The following is a 13,578-nucleotide window of genomic DNA, read 5'->3' on the forward strand; positions in this document are numbered from 1 at the left end:
CCCTCACCGTTCCCCCCTCCCCCCCGACTTTCTCTCTCTCTCTTTCTTTCTCTTTTTCCCCCGTGAACCGAGGCCTGCGCGGCTTACATCCGCCGGGCCCCGGCAGTCTCTCTTCCCCTCCCCGACTTTCTTCCCCCTCCTCACCTGTCTCTCGCCGCCGCCGCTGCTGCTGGGCCTCTCCGGCCATTCGGTTCCTTTCCCGCACACGGAAGCCAGGTAGGTCGCAGAGCGTTCCGTGCGCATGTGCACGGAATGCTCTGGCACTTTCGGGGGGGATTTAAACATCCCCCCGAAAGTGTTTTCAACATTTAGCGTTTTTGTGCACACGTGGGGACCGCCCCACATGTGCACAAACCTCTCCCTTCCCCCCCAAGTGCCCCCGATATCCGGATCTAAGGATCCGCACAGAGGGGGCCAGTTCAGTATTAGATATATAGATATTGGCTGTGATCATACACACAACTAGACCCGGCATAGGTGCGAATGCCGGGCAGATTTGAAGGGCACGATCAGACAACAACATCTGGGAAACGCCCCACAGCCACCGGCAACCTGTTTTGCTCCACCAAAGAAGCGCAGTTAAAAGACACCGGGGGAAATCCGGTAGTAAATGGGTTGCGACGGGCCACGGATGGACTTCTTGTCTGATCGCTCCAGCGCACTCTCATGGCGTCGGGATGGTCTGATCAGGCCATTCTGACTCCATGCTGTTGTTTCTTCCCCCTTCTCAGTATGTGCATCGTTGCACACTCCGTAGGGAGCCCTCAGTGCGGAAGTGCGATTCATCGAGCCAGTTTGGTGTCGTGGTTAAGTGCGTAGACTCTAATCTGGGAGAACCGGGTTTGATTCCCCACTTCTCCACTTGCACCTGGCTGGCTGACCTTGGGCAAGCCGTAGTTCTGATAGGAGCTGTTCTTGGAAAAGGGCAGTTTCTGTCAGAGCTCTCTCAGCCCCACCTACCTCACCGGGGGTCTGTTGTGGGGAGGGGAAGGGAAAGGAGTTTGTAAGCCGCTCTGAGACACCTTTGGGTAGTGAAGGGCGGGGTATAAATCCAATCTCTTCTTCTTCATCGATCCCTCATTGAAGGGCATGGGGAAAAACAGCACACACACAAAAAAACACTCACCCGCAGTTGCGTCTGATCACGCACTGACGGGCTGTGCTCGCAGCTGCAACAGGAGGTGTGATCGTGCAACTGCGGGTCAAATTCTTCCGGAGGAAATAGCCTCGCTTCCCCCCCCCCCCCGTTGCGTCTCGCTCATGTGACTGCAACCATTGAATAGCTGTTTGGTTTTATTGCTCTCGTGTTTTCTGTGTTTGTCATTATTGATTCCCCACTTCTCCACATGGTCTTTCCTAATAGTATGTGCTTCTGTAAATTGTTACATAAATAAAAGATCATTAAGGACAAAAGTCATAGTCCACCTTTCTCACTGGGCCACAAGGCTTGATCACACAGAATAAATCAGTACAGTCGACAAAACGGAACATCCAAGAGACAGTGTGACAGCATTTGACTTGTAGAGATCTGGAAACTGACCAGAGATAAAGCACAATATATGGATTAAAACACAGCATGTTTTTTAAAAAGCACAAGCAGGGCTCTTTTTGTAGCAGGAACTCCTTTGCACATTAGGCCACACACCCCTAATGTAGCCAATCCTCCAAGAGCTTACAGAGCTCTTCTTACAGGAGCTACTGTAAGCTCTTGGTGGATTGGCTACATTAGGGGTGTGTCACTTAATATGCAAAGGAGTTCTTGCTACAAAAAGAGCCCTGCGATAGCAGTAACAGATGGCATAAACAGTGGTGTAGTCTACAGTCCCTAACCCTTTACCCCAAGCGTCTTTCTGAAACAGACGGTTACAGTGCCGCCCTGTTTCCTGTGCAGAAGGCCCTATTGAATAATTCAGTTTTGTCGAGTGTGTGGAAAGTCTGGAGCGCGGGAGCCTTCCTGACCTCCCCGGGCAGTCCGTCCTGGAAGGCGGGAGCCACAACACAGAACACGTGTATGGGCCTGTGGCTGGTGTTGCCCGTTTGCAGGGTGGCACCGGCAGAAGGCTCTGCTCAGGCGATAACACTTTGTCTGTCTCTCTGTCTGTGGAACAGAGTTCAAGTCCAGCGGCACCTTTAAGACCAACAAGGTTTTATTCAAGATATAGGCTGCCGTGTGCACACCTCAGATGCGTGCACATGGAAGCTTCTACCCAGAATAAAAGTCTGTTGGTCTTAAAGGTGTCACTGGACTTGAACTTGGTTCTGCTGCTTCACACCAACATGGCTGCCATCCCGAGTCTGTCTGTGGAATTCACTCTCCCCCCCTGCAGCGAGTCAGCCTCATCCTCAGCGTCTCGGAGGAATCGTCCCTCCTCAGGTCCCTCAAGCGACGGAAGGAGGTGACTGTCGTTTCCCTGGGGCCTCTGGACTCCCCTGATCGGGCGGTCATGGTCCGTAAGGATCTGGCACTGTATGGCAAGAAGCTGGAAGAGTCCGCCTTCAACAACCAGGTAAATAGAGGGGCTTTTTATGGAGACTTATTGGAACACCCTGCACGAGAATTCCATGTGGCCAGGATTGTGGCACACAAATGTGGAACGGGAAACTTCTGCAGATTCTTAGCTTTTATTTTGGACAAGCTTTGGTGTCTCGGTGGCCCTTGGGAGGGCAGAAAGGCAGGATACAGATTTTGTAAATCAGTATCCTGCAGGCTGCGGAAGGTCGGTAGTTCAGCAGTTCAAGACCCGGGTGCCGCATGACGGAGTGAGCTCCCATCTCTAGTTCCAGCTCCTGCCAACCTAGCAGTTCGAAAGCAAGAAATTGCAAGGAGATACATAGGTACCACTTTAGTGGGAAGGGAACAGCGTTCCGTGCGCCTTGGTGTTTAGTCATGCCGGCCACATGACCACGGAAAACGTCTTCGGACAGCGCTGGCTCTTAGGCTTGGAAACGGAGATGAGCACCGCAACCCTAGAGTCGGATTCGACTGGCTTTCGAGCAAGGAAACCTTTACCTTTACCTTAATGAATAAAGGACGGCGGAAGACAGGAGGGCCTGGCGTGATCTTGTCCATGGGGTCGCGAAGAGTCGGACTCGACTGTGCGACTGAACAACAACAACAACAAAATGAATAAATGTCTAGTCCTCGTGGCTTCCAATATAAATCAGAATTGCTTGAGTGGAGAGATGGGCGTGATGTGTTGTGCATGTATGCTTACAGCAGCCTGTTGAAGTTTTAGAACTTCTGTCAATGTTCAGAGTTTATGTCTTTCTTTTCTGCCCCATCAGGGCCACCCGGGCAGGTGACTCTCTCCCAACAGCCAAAATAGACAAAGCAGCATGAATGTCAGTTTGCATGATTTAGGATGCAGTTTTGGGTGCTTCTTCATCAGGGCAGACTCTGTTCGAGCTATGGAGAACTGGTCCAAGACTGTAAATTCTGGATTCCCACCCTCTCCTCATGACTTTTGGCAAGGGCCCCCATTGTGAAAAAACCTAGGACTGGGGTGGGGGGATAGATGTGGATGGGCTGTTCTGTGGGATACTCTGATTGGTCGGAATAGCAAGGAGGGTTCTGTGGGTCTCCGTCCTGACCAATGCTCCCTCTAAGCTGTGGAGTCTTGTGAGCAAAAGTTCTACTTTGTGAGCTACCGGCATTAAAGTTGTGAGCGAGCGATTTGGCTACTGCATAAATCAGTTTGCTCCGGAGCCCTCCTTCCTGAGCTAAGACAAAAATGTGTGAGTCGGAGACTAAAAAGCTGTGAGCTAGCTCACACGAACTCAGCTTAGAGGGTACACTGGTCCTGACCCCTTTTGTCCTCACAGATGCGCCTCATACTCCTCAAACGTGGCTCCCGGCAGCCTTTGTACCTGATGCTGCTGACGCAAGACCTGCGGCTCTTTGCTCTGTATGAGAAGGTGAGGGGGCCGGTGCGGGTGGAGGAGAGTGCCGCTCGTACAGGGCTGTGTTTCTCAAGGTGCCTGCAGAGTTAGATGTTCAGTTTCCCTTTTCGTCCTCTCCCCCAGCTCTCGGAGAGGATCCAGAAACTGCCTGTCTCTCTCCCTCTGCTGCTGCAGCACCTGCTGGGGTGCCTGGAGCAGGACCATGGGGCGGAGCTGGTCGCCGTAGCCTTGGTGTCTCTCTGGGCCAGCAGGGATGGTGAGTGGAACAAACGGGACTGTTCAACTGTGCAGTCTGTGGTTTGGCTGGCTCTGCACCAGAGGTGGCTGCATCGTAGCATCTCATGAGTTGCCCTTGGGGTGTAGCCAGAGTGGCCTTTGGAAGATTCTTGTCGCTGTGCCCGTTACAGGACTAACCGAGCGAGATCTCTATGGCATCCTGGCTACATGGAAAGAGCTGGATGGAGCCGACATAGGCCTGGGAGAAGCCATTCATGCCGGGAGACATGCTGGAGGCTACCCCATGGCGCCCTTCTTCGACTTCCTCCGGAGCCTGAGGGGGTGAGCAGTTCTTCTTCGGGTTCTCCGGTGGGACCTGTGCACCACTTTGTTTGAATCAGCCTTTGGTCGTTTAAGGAATGATTCACACATCTGAAGAAGTGAGCCGCGACTCACGCAAGACTCCTCCCCTGCCACAACTTTTGTTAGTCCTTAAGGTGCTGCGGTGGCTCAAGTGGTTAAGACGCTGAACTGCAGGCTGTGGAAGGTCGGTAGTTCAGCAGTTCGAGACCCGAGTGTGCCGCGTGACGGAGTGAGCTCCCATCTCTCATTCCAGCTCCTGCCAACCTAGCAGTTCGAAAGCAAGAAATTGCAAGTAGATAAATAGGTACCACTTCAGTGGGAAGGTAGCAGCGTTCCGTGTGCCTTGGTGTTTAGTCATGCCTGCCACATGACCACGGAAACGTCTTTGGACAGCGCTGGCTCTTCGGCTTGGAAACGGAGATGAGCACCGCAACCCTAGAGTCGGACTCGACTGGCTTTCGAGCAAGGGAGACCTTTACCTTTACTTTAAGGTGCTACTGGACTCTTGCTCTTTTCCACTGCTAACGTTGTGGGGGGGGCACAAGGGCTTTAGATCACATGCCCCCCCGGGAGTACCACGCTTCGTGAACTCCTCGGGATCCCTCATTGAGGTGCTCCGCCATCTGTCTAGATGGGCTTGGTGACTGTTTATTTACAGTATATTTGTAGATTCCCTTTCCTCAAAACGTTTACGTGGCAATTAATAAAGAAACAAATGGAAGCATAAAAGTCCAGCTGTGGGAGTAATTCAATAAAACTGCACGGAAGCAGTCCTTAAAGTCTCCCGCTTGATGGAAGAAAAAGATATTGTTTGCTTTCCTCTGGAAAGTGACTGGGGAAGAACTCCTCCACGGTTATGCCCAGGCAAGATAAACTCCAGAGCCACCACAGAAGAGGCCCTGGTCCTGTTAAAATACTTTCTGAACTCTCTTAAGGATGGTGCTTGGAGCAGGGACTCAGGGGCCCTGGACTGCGTAAGCTTTACTCAAAGGCGACAGGGCACGGGGCTGACTGGTGGCAGGGCCCCTCGCCAGCCATGGACCGACCTCACTCCCTGTGTGCCCAGACGTGACATCAGCACATTGCCGGGGGGGGGGGAGGCGGCTCACACCGGGCACGCTCTGACATTTGGAGAAAACTCTGTATCGATAGAATGCCAGAGCGTCCCCAGTGATGTGCTGACGACATTTCCAGGTGCGCAAGAAGTGACATCAGCATGTCAGGATCAGTGTTCCCTCTAAGCTGAGTTAGTGTGAGCTAGCTCACAGTTTTTAGCCTCCAGCTCGCACATTTTTTTCTCAGCTCAGGAAGGAGGGCTCCAGAGCAAACTAATTTATGCAATAGCCAAGTCACCTGCTCACAACTTTAAAGCCAGTAACTCAGAAAGTAGAATTTTTACTCACAGGACTCCACAGCTTAGAGGGAGCATTGGTCAGGATGCTCCCCCCCCCCCAATCTCCCACCATTCCCCCCCACACACACCATCTAGCTGAGCAGCGGCCTGGAAGTGCCCCCTGGTGGTGGAGGATGGCAGACCCAGGGACCGTTGTTCTGACTATGAGCCACCTGGGACATGACCGCAGTCCCCCACTGTGAAAGTGGGACATATCATGATCCCGTTCGGAGCTCGAGACGACTGGCTCCTGGCTCTGAGGGCACTGGGTTAATCGCTCTGGCATTCCCCCACAGCCTCCTCAGGGCATGTGGTTCTCCAGCGGAACCCCCCGGCTCCCGGCTCCATCTCTGTGACACCCCTTTGAAGACGGCGGTGGAAAGGCGCTACCTGAAAAAGCCAGGCTTGGACCGCACAGCTCATGTGCTTTTGGCAGGTAGTCTCCAGGTCTTTCCTTGGGAGAACGGGGCGGGGGGGGGGGGGGGGTGGGGGGCCGGTATGTGTGTAAGCCGCATCACCCCTGCCCTATCCTATGGGAGTCTCCAACCATGTCCTCTTTGGCTGGGTAAACTGAATTGACTCCAGTAGAGCAGCTGTCCTGGTGTTTTACGGAGCTAGTTTGGTGTAGTGGTTAAGAGCATGGACGCTGGGAGAACCGGGTTTGACTCCTCCACATGCAGCTGCTGGTGTGACCTTGGGTCAGTCACACGGTCTTTCAGAGCTGTTCTCTCAGGAGCAGTCCTCGAGAGAGCTCTCTCAGGCCCACCTACCTCACAGGGTGTCTGTTGTGGGGAAGGGAAGGAGAGTGTAAGCCGCTCTGAGACCCCTTTGGCTAGTGAAGGGTGGGGTATAAACCCAACCTCCTCTTCTTCTCCCTTACCTCATGCAGCCCACTGGTGGAAACTCTCCGACCCCGATGGTTCCAGGAGCTTTCGGAACTGTGAGGCAGAATCCTTGACAGCGCTTCCTTACCACCTGGTGAGTGACTGAGCACTACAAGTAATGCCCGTGGCGGTCAAGGTAGCACTCACTGGGGGGCTAGGAATATGCATGGCTGTGACGGTTGTGTTATATTGGGGCATTTTTGGCAGCACCCTGAGCAGCTGAGTTCTTGCTTTTTTAAACCTGGGGGGAAGAGGTGTGTTTCTCATCCTTCACAGATACAGGGAGAAAAGTGGTTAAAGACCTTTGGGAGCAGAGAGATGTTCTGTGCAGATGTGGATTTGAACTTGTCATGGTTGGAAGAGCCATACAGTGTGGAAGAAGCAGGACAGGGAAGTGACGGGGGCCCTGTAGGTGCCTTCTGTTAGAGCGGTGGCTCAAGTGGTTAAGACGCTGAACTGCAGGCTGTGGAAGGTCAGTAGTTCAGCAGTTCAAGACCCGAGTGTGCCGCATGATGGAGTGAGCTCCCGTCTCTAGTTCCAGCTCCTGCCAATCTAGCAGTTCGAAAGCAAGAAATTGCACGTAGATAAATAGGTACCACTTCGGTGGGAAGGGAACAGCGTTCCGTGCGCCTTGGTGTTTAGTCATGCCCGGCCACATGACCACGGAAAGGTCTTCGGACAGCGTTGGCTCTTCAGCTTTGAAACAGAGATGCGCACCGCAACCCTAGAGTTGGATTCGACTGGCTTTCGAGCAAGGGAGACCTTTACCTTTACTTTCCCCCATCAGGTCCAAAGTGGCTGTCTCGACATTCTGGCTTCTCTCCTGACTGACCTGAGAGTCCTGAGCGCTCATGTCCGGCTGGGCCTCCTCCCCTTCCTCTCAGAAGCCTATGCGCTCTATGGTGAGTCATAGGGGGCGAAAACCAAACTGCTTGTTAAACTTGACTTTTAAGCTAATCAAGACAGACCACATACCAAATCCATCCTCCCATCTCCACTGACCTCAAACCTCTACCCTGACAGAGGGTGCCGTTGGCTCGGAACACGATGAGACCGTGGACGCTTTCCGTGCCTTCTTGCAAAGGAATATTGACCTGATTTCCCAGAATCCTTGGCTGCTTCTGCAACAGGCTGCGAATGAACCAGACTCCTCCGCTCTCTGTTCGCAAGCCCAGGCTGAGCTGTGCGGAAATGGAAGGCATTTCCTGAAGTGGATTAACAAACCTCAGGAAGCCCAAGAAAATGTGAGGTAATTTTGTAAAGGAGGCGCCATGGAAACAATTTTATGCACACACCTCTTTCCTACAGAGTATAATCTGTTTATTTTTCCTTCCTCCAATATTCACCAGCCTCGTTCTGCCTCTACCAGCCACACCATCCAGTGCCTCAGTTTCCCCCTCTGGAAGCCTGGCTGCTGTGGGCACTGTTGAGGGAACCCTCCACTTCTTCGATATGAAGACTGAGCAGGTAAAACTGTTGGTTTGACTTGTGCCACCTGTCAATACCCCTCAGTAGAGTTGCTTAGCATCGGGGCCTTTTGATATTCCCCAGTTGCCACTGTTGGAAACAGAGCGATGGATGTTTGAGCTGATCCGCGAAGGAAATTCTAATGTCCCTTCACCCCAATCTCCCCCCACCCACCCCCGCACTGCTATTTAGGAACTGAAATCCTTGCTGAGCAACTGTGATGGAATCTCTGCCTGCGTGTTCCTGTCAGAGACGTCGGTCTGCCTCGGTACCTTCGATGGACGGTTGGAGCTCTGGAGCGTGAGGGAAGGATGCAGGTCGGTCCCTTAGATGGTGCTCAGAAACCATTGTGCAGAATGGGAAGTGGCAACAATTTTCAGCTGAGGCCAACCGGAAGGTTGAGGGACCAGGCATGGGGGTGGGTAGATGCAAAATGGCTGCCATGCTTCCTTGGAATGGTAAGGCTGGAAGTTGATTGAGTGTCCAGATCTGAGCACTCCCAATGCTGGTGATGCAGTGACTGGCCAATCCCTGTGCCAGCTGCTGCTCTTCCAAGTGGCAGCCCGGGATCAGGGCGGGTGACTGAATCCATATATGACCACGAAAGCTCAGATCCCCGGCTCTGGTTGCGAATTCTTTTGATACCATCCCTCCCAGGTGCTCACTGGTTTCTCATTCCGTTTGCAGGCTCATGGGCATGGAGGCTCACAAGGCCCAGATTACAGACTGCTGCACCAATCCTGACCTCCGACTGTTGGCTACTGTCTCCCTGGATGGCTACATTAAGGTAGGGGCCTCTCTCCCACCCCTCTTTCTGACTCACTGGAGCTGTGTTATATTCCAGTTTTCCAGGAGTTAGGAAGCTCCATAAGCCGTCCCTATCACGTTTTTAAGAAGTTCACATTATCAAGTGGTTACCGGAGGCCACCTCATAAGAACATAAGAGAAGCCAATGTTGGATCAGGCCAGTGGCCCATCCCGTCCAACACTCTGTCGTCACACAGTGGCCAGAAATACCAGATGCCATCAGGAGGTCCATCAGTGGGGCCAGGGCACTAGAAGCCCTCCCACTGTTGCCCCCTCCCCAGCACCAAGAAGACAGAGCATCACTTGCCCCAGAGTCCCTATCTATACCTTGTGGCTAATGGCTACTGATGGACCTCTGCTCCATATGTTCATCCGATTCCCTCTTGAAGCCGTCCATGCTTGTAGCCGCTGCCACCTCCTGTGGCAGTGAATTCCTCAGGGTGCCTTGTAGTCGTAATGTCCCTTTTAACAGCCCATGGAGTCCTCTTCCTTCATCTCCAAATTCCAAGCTTCTCATTTGATCTAATCTTAAATTGGAACTGAATTTGGGAAACTCAGGTTCCAGTGTCACCTACCACTGACCCATTGGCAGAGTCTGTTCCCACCTCTAAAAGGTAAAGTGAGCCGTCATGTCGCAACTGACGGATGGTGACCTCGTTGTGGGGTTTTCAAGGCAAGAGACATTCAGAGCTGGTTTGCCATTGCCTGCCTCTGCATACTGTCCCTGAGCTTCCCATCCAAGGCCTAACCATGGCCAGCCCTGCTTACCTTCTGATTTTCTTTTTCAGCTCTGGGAGTCGGCCCGGGGTCACATGATACGTGAGCGAGACTGCTCACATCCCTTGAACTGTGCGGCCTTCCACCCTGTGGGTCAGCTGGTGGCCGCAGGAGGGTGGAATAGGACTGTCACCATTCTGGACGTGAATGATATGAGCGTGGTTTCGGTGAGGAAGGGGAAGGTTCAAAATGGCATGGGGTGGGGGTCGTGGTAGTCGTGGAGCTTTGGGGGCTCGTGAAAGAGAGGGCAACCAAAATGGGGGGCTTTCAGGTTATTTTCAAAGAAGGCTTATAGAGCCGTGTCATTTTCTCGACTCAAATCTTCTTCTGCAGGAGTTAAAAGGCCACGACGCGTCCATCTGTTGCATTTCCTTCTCCTCTGCTGGCAACGTTTTGGCAGCCGGGTCTCTGGCTGGAACCGTCTGTCTCTGGTCGTGGCGGGAAGCTGTCGCCTTGTGCACTTTCACGGCTCACTCTGGCTGTGTCGCCACCGCTCAGTTCCTCCCAGGGGGGAAGCTCATCACTGCAGGAGAAGACAGCAAGGTACTGCTTTGTACAGCCAATGAACCGGCTTCCAGATTCATAGGACTTAGGAGAAAAGGATCGGGAGTCCTAGACTGTGAAAGGAGGAGGAGCAAAAATCTTGCCTTGCCTGGGTTCATTCTGGGTCATGGCCATTTGAAAAACTCTTCATCCAGCGGGCCAGCCCTAGGTTCACCAATTAGGGTTGCCAGCTGGCCTGGAGAGAAACATCCTTTTTAATAGAAGCTTAATATGTGGCAAGAAGGAAGGCAGCCTGTTACAGCCCGATCTTCTGAGAACTCAGAAGTTAAGCAGGATCAGTATTTTGAATGGGAGACCACCAGGGAAGGCTCTGCAGAGGAAGGCGATAGCCAGCTACCCCAGTTCCTCACTTGCCTTGATGGCCCTTTGCTGGTGGTCACCATAAGTCAGTTGCAACTTGATGGTACTTAAGTATGTCACGTGTGGAAATGGACACTTGAACCATTTCATGGGACTGCAGTAAATAACATCACCTGGCCGATAGCATTCCATGAAGCCTCTGTTGAAGGGACAGGAGATGTTTTTCTCCAGGCCAGTTGGCAGTCCTAGCACCAGCCAGCATATTAGGATACATCATGTCAGTTTTGACGCTTGCCAGATAGTAAGGAGAATAGATCCAGAGTTCTGTTAGCCACAGTTCCGCAAATCTGGGGCAAAAAAGCCATACCTCTATTCTTTTATAATTAAGCAGATGCAAGGGAGTGGCAGAGTGGAGTAGGGCATCAGTTTGCAGGCGGGGAGAGCAGCAGAAACCCGTCTGTGTGCAAGCCAGTGATTCTCTGGTCTGGTCTGACAAATGCCCCCCGCCCTGCATTGTAGGTCCAGCTTTGGACTGGCCACTTGGGACAGCTCTGGAGCACCTTACAGTCCTCGGCCCTTTCCGCTGCTCTGTGCACAGCCCCCAGTCCGGACGGCAGCCGGCTCGCTGTCGGGTACCACTCTGATGACGTCTGGGTCCATCACCAGCCGTGGCGTAAGTGACCAGCAAGACGCCGTGTCTGGAGAACACATGGGGGGAGTACAGGTGCTCGGGGATGTGGAATGACATGGTATAGCCCAACCGTGTCAAATCTCACAGGGTCGGTACCTGGAAGGGAGATCACCAAGGAAGGCCCTGCAGAGGAAGGCGGTGGCAAACCATCTCTGCTTCTCACCTGCCTTGGAAGCCCCTTGCTGGGGTCATCATATGTCCGTTGGGACTTGATAGCGGTTACGTGTGGATGCAGTTTGCTGGAGGACTGGTCTTTAAAGCTGTGGTGTTTTCTTCCATGTGGCTTCCCCTCTCCCTTGCAGGACCTGGCGTCGGCCCAACACACTGCAGAGCGAGCGGGGTGGCTGTCTGCAGCCTGGCTTGGTTGGACAACCTCTTCCTGGTTGGGGGCAGCAACAACGGCTCCCTGTGCATCTGGAACACCTCAGACCTCCCTCCCTCGTGCCTTCGTACGCTTCAGGGTCACGACGGAGCTGTGACAGGCCTTGCGGTCTCCAAGAACTTGATGGCATCGACTTCAGGTGACTCGGGAGCTCCGGCAGAGTTTTGGGGAGGCGTGGGGAGTTCTGGGTGGCGCCCCTCCAGGGGACCTCGGTCGGAAATGGCAGATGACAGAAGAAGTCGACTAGGCAGGTGAACCTCTCGCCAAGCAGGAAAACTTCCTTTTTATCCTAGTCTACCTATTTGGCGTTCCGTGCGCGTCGGTGTTTAGTCATGCCGGCCACATGACCACGGAAACGTCTTCGGACAGCGCTGGCTCTTCGGTTCTGAAACGGAGAGGAGCACGGCAACCCTAGAGTCAGATTCGACTGGCTTTCGAACAAGGGAAACCTTTACCTTTACTTTTTACGTATTTGGTATAGGGGTTAGGAGCACGGACTCTAGTCTGGGAGAACCGGGTTTGATTCTCCACTCTTCCCCATGCAGCTGTTGGTGTGACCTTGGACAAGCCACTGTTCTCTCAAGAGCAGTTCTCTCAGGGCTCTCTCAGCCCCACCTACCTCACAGGGTGTCTGTTGTGGGGAGAGCTCTGAGACTTCAAGTGAAGGGTGGGTTACAAATCCAATCTACTCCTCCTCCTCCTCCTCCTCCTTCGAAGGCAGGAATTAGCTCACAGCAAGAGGAAGAGCTGTGGTCCATGTGTGTCAGTTCAGGCAGTGTAGCCAAGTAAGTGACTGGCTGATTGGCTACTGTAGTTTACCACCCTGGTGTCCAGCTGTGGTATGGTCTCCTTGGTATACTCAGTTCTTTTGGGTTTTTTTACTTGTTCAAATTGTAAATGTTTTATTGTGGCTATAAAACTGGAAGGCCTAAAACAGAAAGCATATGCATTTGTAGACTTCTTTGGTATAGGGGTTAGGAGCACGGACTCTAGTCTGGGAGAACCGGGTTTGATTCTCCACTCTTCCCCATGCAGCTGTTGGTGTGACCTTGGACAAGCCACTGTTCTCTCAAGAGCAGTTCTCTCAGGGCTCTCTCAGCCCCACCTACCTCACAGGGTGTCTGTTGTGGGGAGAGCTCTGAGACTTCAAGTGAAGGGTGGGTTACAAATACAATCTACTCCTCCTCCTCCTCCTCCTCCTTCGAAGGCAGGAATTAGCTCACAGCAAGAGGAAGAGCTGTGGTCCATGTGTGTCAGTTCAGGCAGTGTAGCCAAGTAAGTGACTGGCTGATTGGCTACTGTAGTTTACCACCCTGGTGTCCAGCTGTGGTATGGTCTCCTTGGTATACTCAGTTCTTTTGGGTTTTTTTACTTGTTCAAATTGTAAATGTTTTATTGTGGCTATAAAACTGGAAGGCCTAAAACAGAAAGCATATGCATTTGTAGACTTCTATAAACATTTCATTGCACATCAGTAAGTTAGCAAAATTGTTAACTTCCCCCCCCCAAAAAAAATAAAATAAAGAAAACCAAGACAATCAGTTTTATGGATTAGTTATTGGCCCTGGTTGGGAGAATGAACGTGGCTCCTCAGGACTATGGAAATCAATAGGACTCGTCAGCTGTGATTTCCCATTCAACAGGATGTAGGTGTGGTTAACTTTCTCTGTATTAGGTTTTAATTTCAAGGCCGATCTTGGAATTTTTAAAGAAATAAACAGGAAGGGATCCACTGACCACATGCGGAGTGGCTTCCCTTTAGCAGTGAGTAACTTTTAACTGAAAGTTAAGGGTTCCCAGTTTGGACCCTGTGACTTCCAGTCTGATGTGGTCT

The 13,578-nt window shown here is 52.4% G+C and overlaps 1 protein-coding gene across 1 annotated transcript in view; it reads left to right on the forward strand.

Annotated features, from left to right (window-relative positions):
* The window catches only part of LOC107116170 (telomerase protein component 1-like), a 62,151-nt gene that overhangs the window by 34,820 nt on the left and 13,753 nt on the right, over positions 1–13,578 (forward strand). The window contains 15 exon segments of the mRNA XM_015418042.1: positions 2,328–2,507; positions 3,823–3,915; positions 4,024–4,156; positions 4,308–4,458; positions 6,169–6,308; positions 6,762–6,850; positions 7,544–7,658; positions 7,780–8,005; positions 8,106–8,223; positions 8,416–8,540; positions 8,911–9,010; positions 9,819–9,974; positions 10,141–10,350; positions 11,191–11,344; positions 11,665–11,883. Coding sequence (XP_015273528.1) covers positions 2,328–2,507; positions 3,823–3,915; positions 4,024–4,156; positions 4,308–4,458; positions 6,169–6,308; positions 6,762–6,850; positions 7,544–7,658; positions 7,780–8,005; positions 8,106–8,223; positions 8,416–8,540; positions 8,911–9,010; positions 9,819–9,974; positions 10,141–10,350; positions 11,191–11,344; positions 11,665–11,883 — 2,209 coding nt within the window.

Source organism: Gekko japonicus, unplaced genomic scaffold (assembly GCF_001447785.1).
Source record: "Gekko japonicus isolate JY-2015 unplaced genomic scaffold, Gekko_japonicus_V1.1 scaffold1305, whole genome shotgun sequence".
Classification (NCBI taxonomy): Eukaryota; Metazoa; Chordata; class Lepidosauria; order Squamata; family Gekkonidae; genus Gekko; species Gekko japonicus.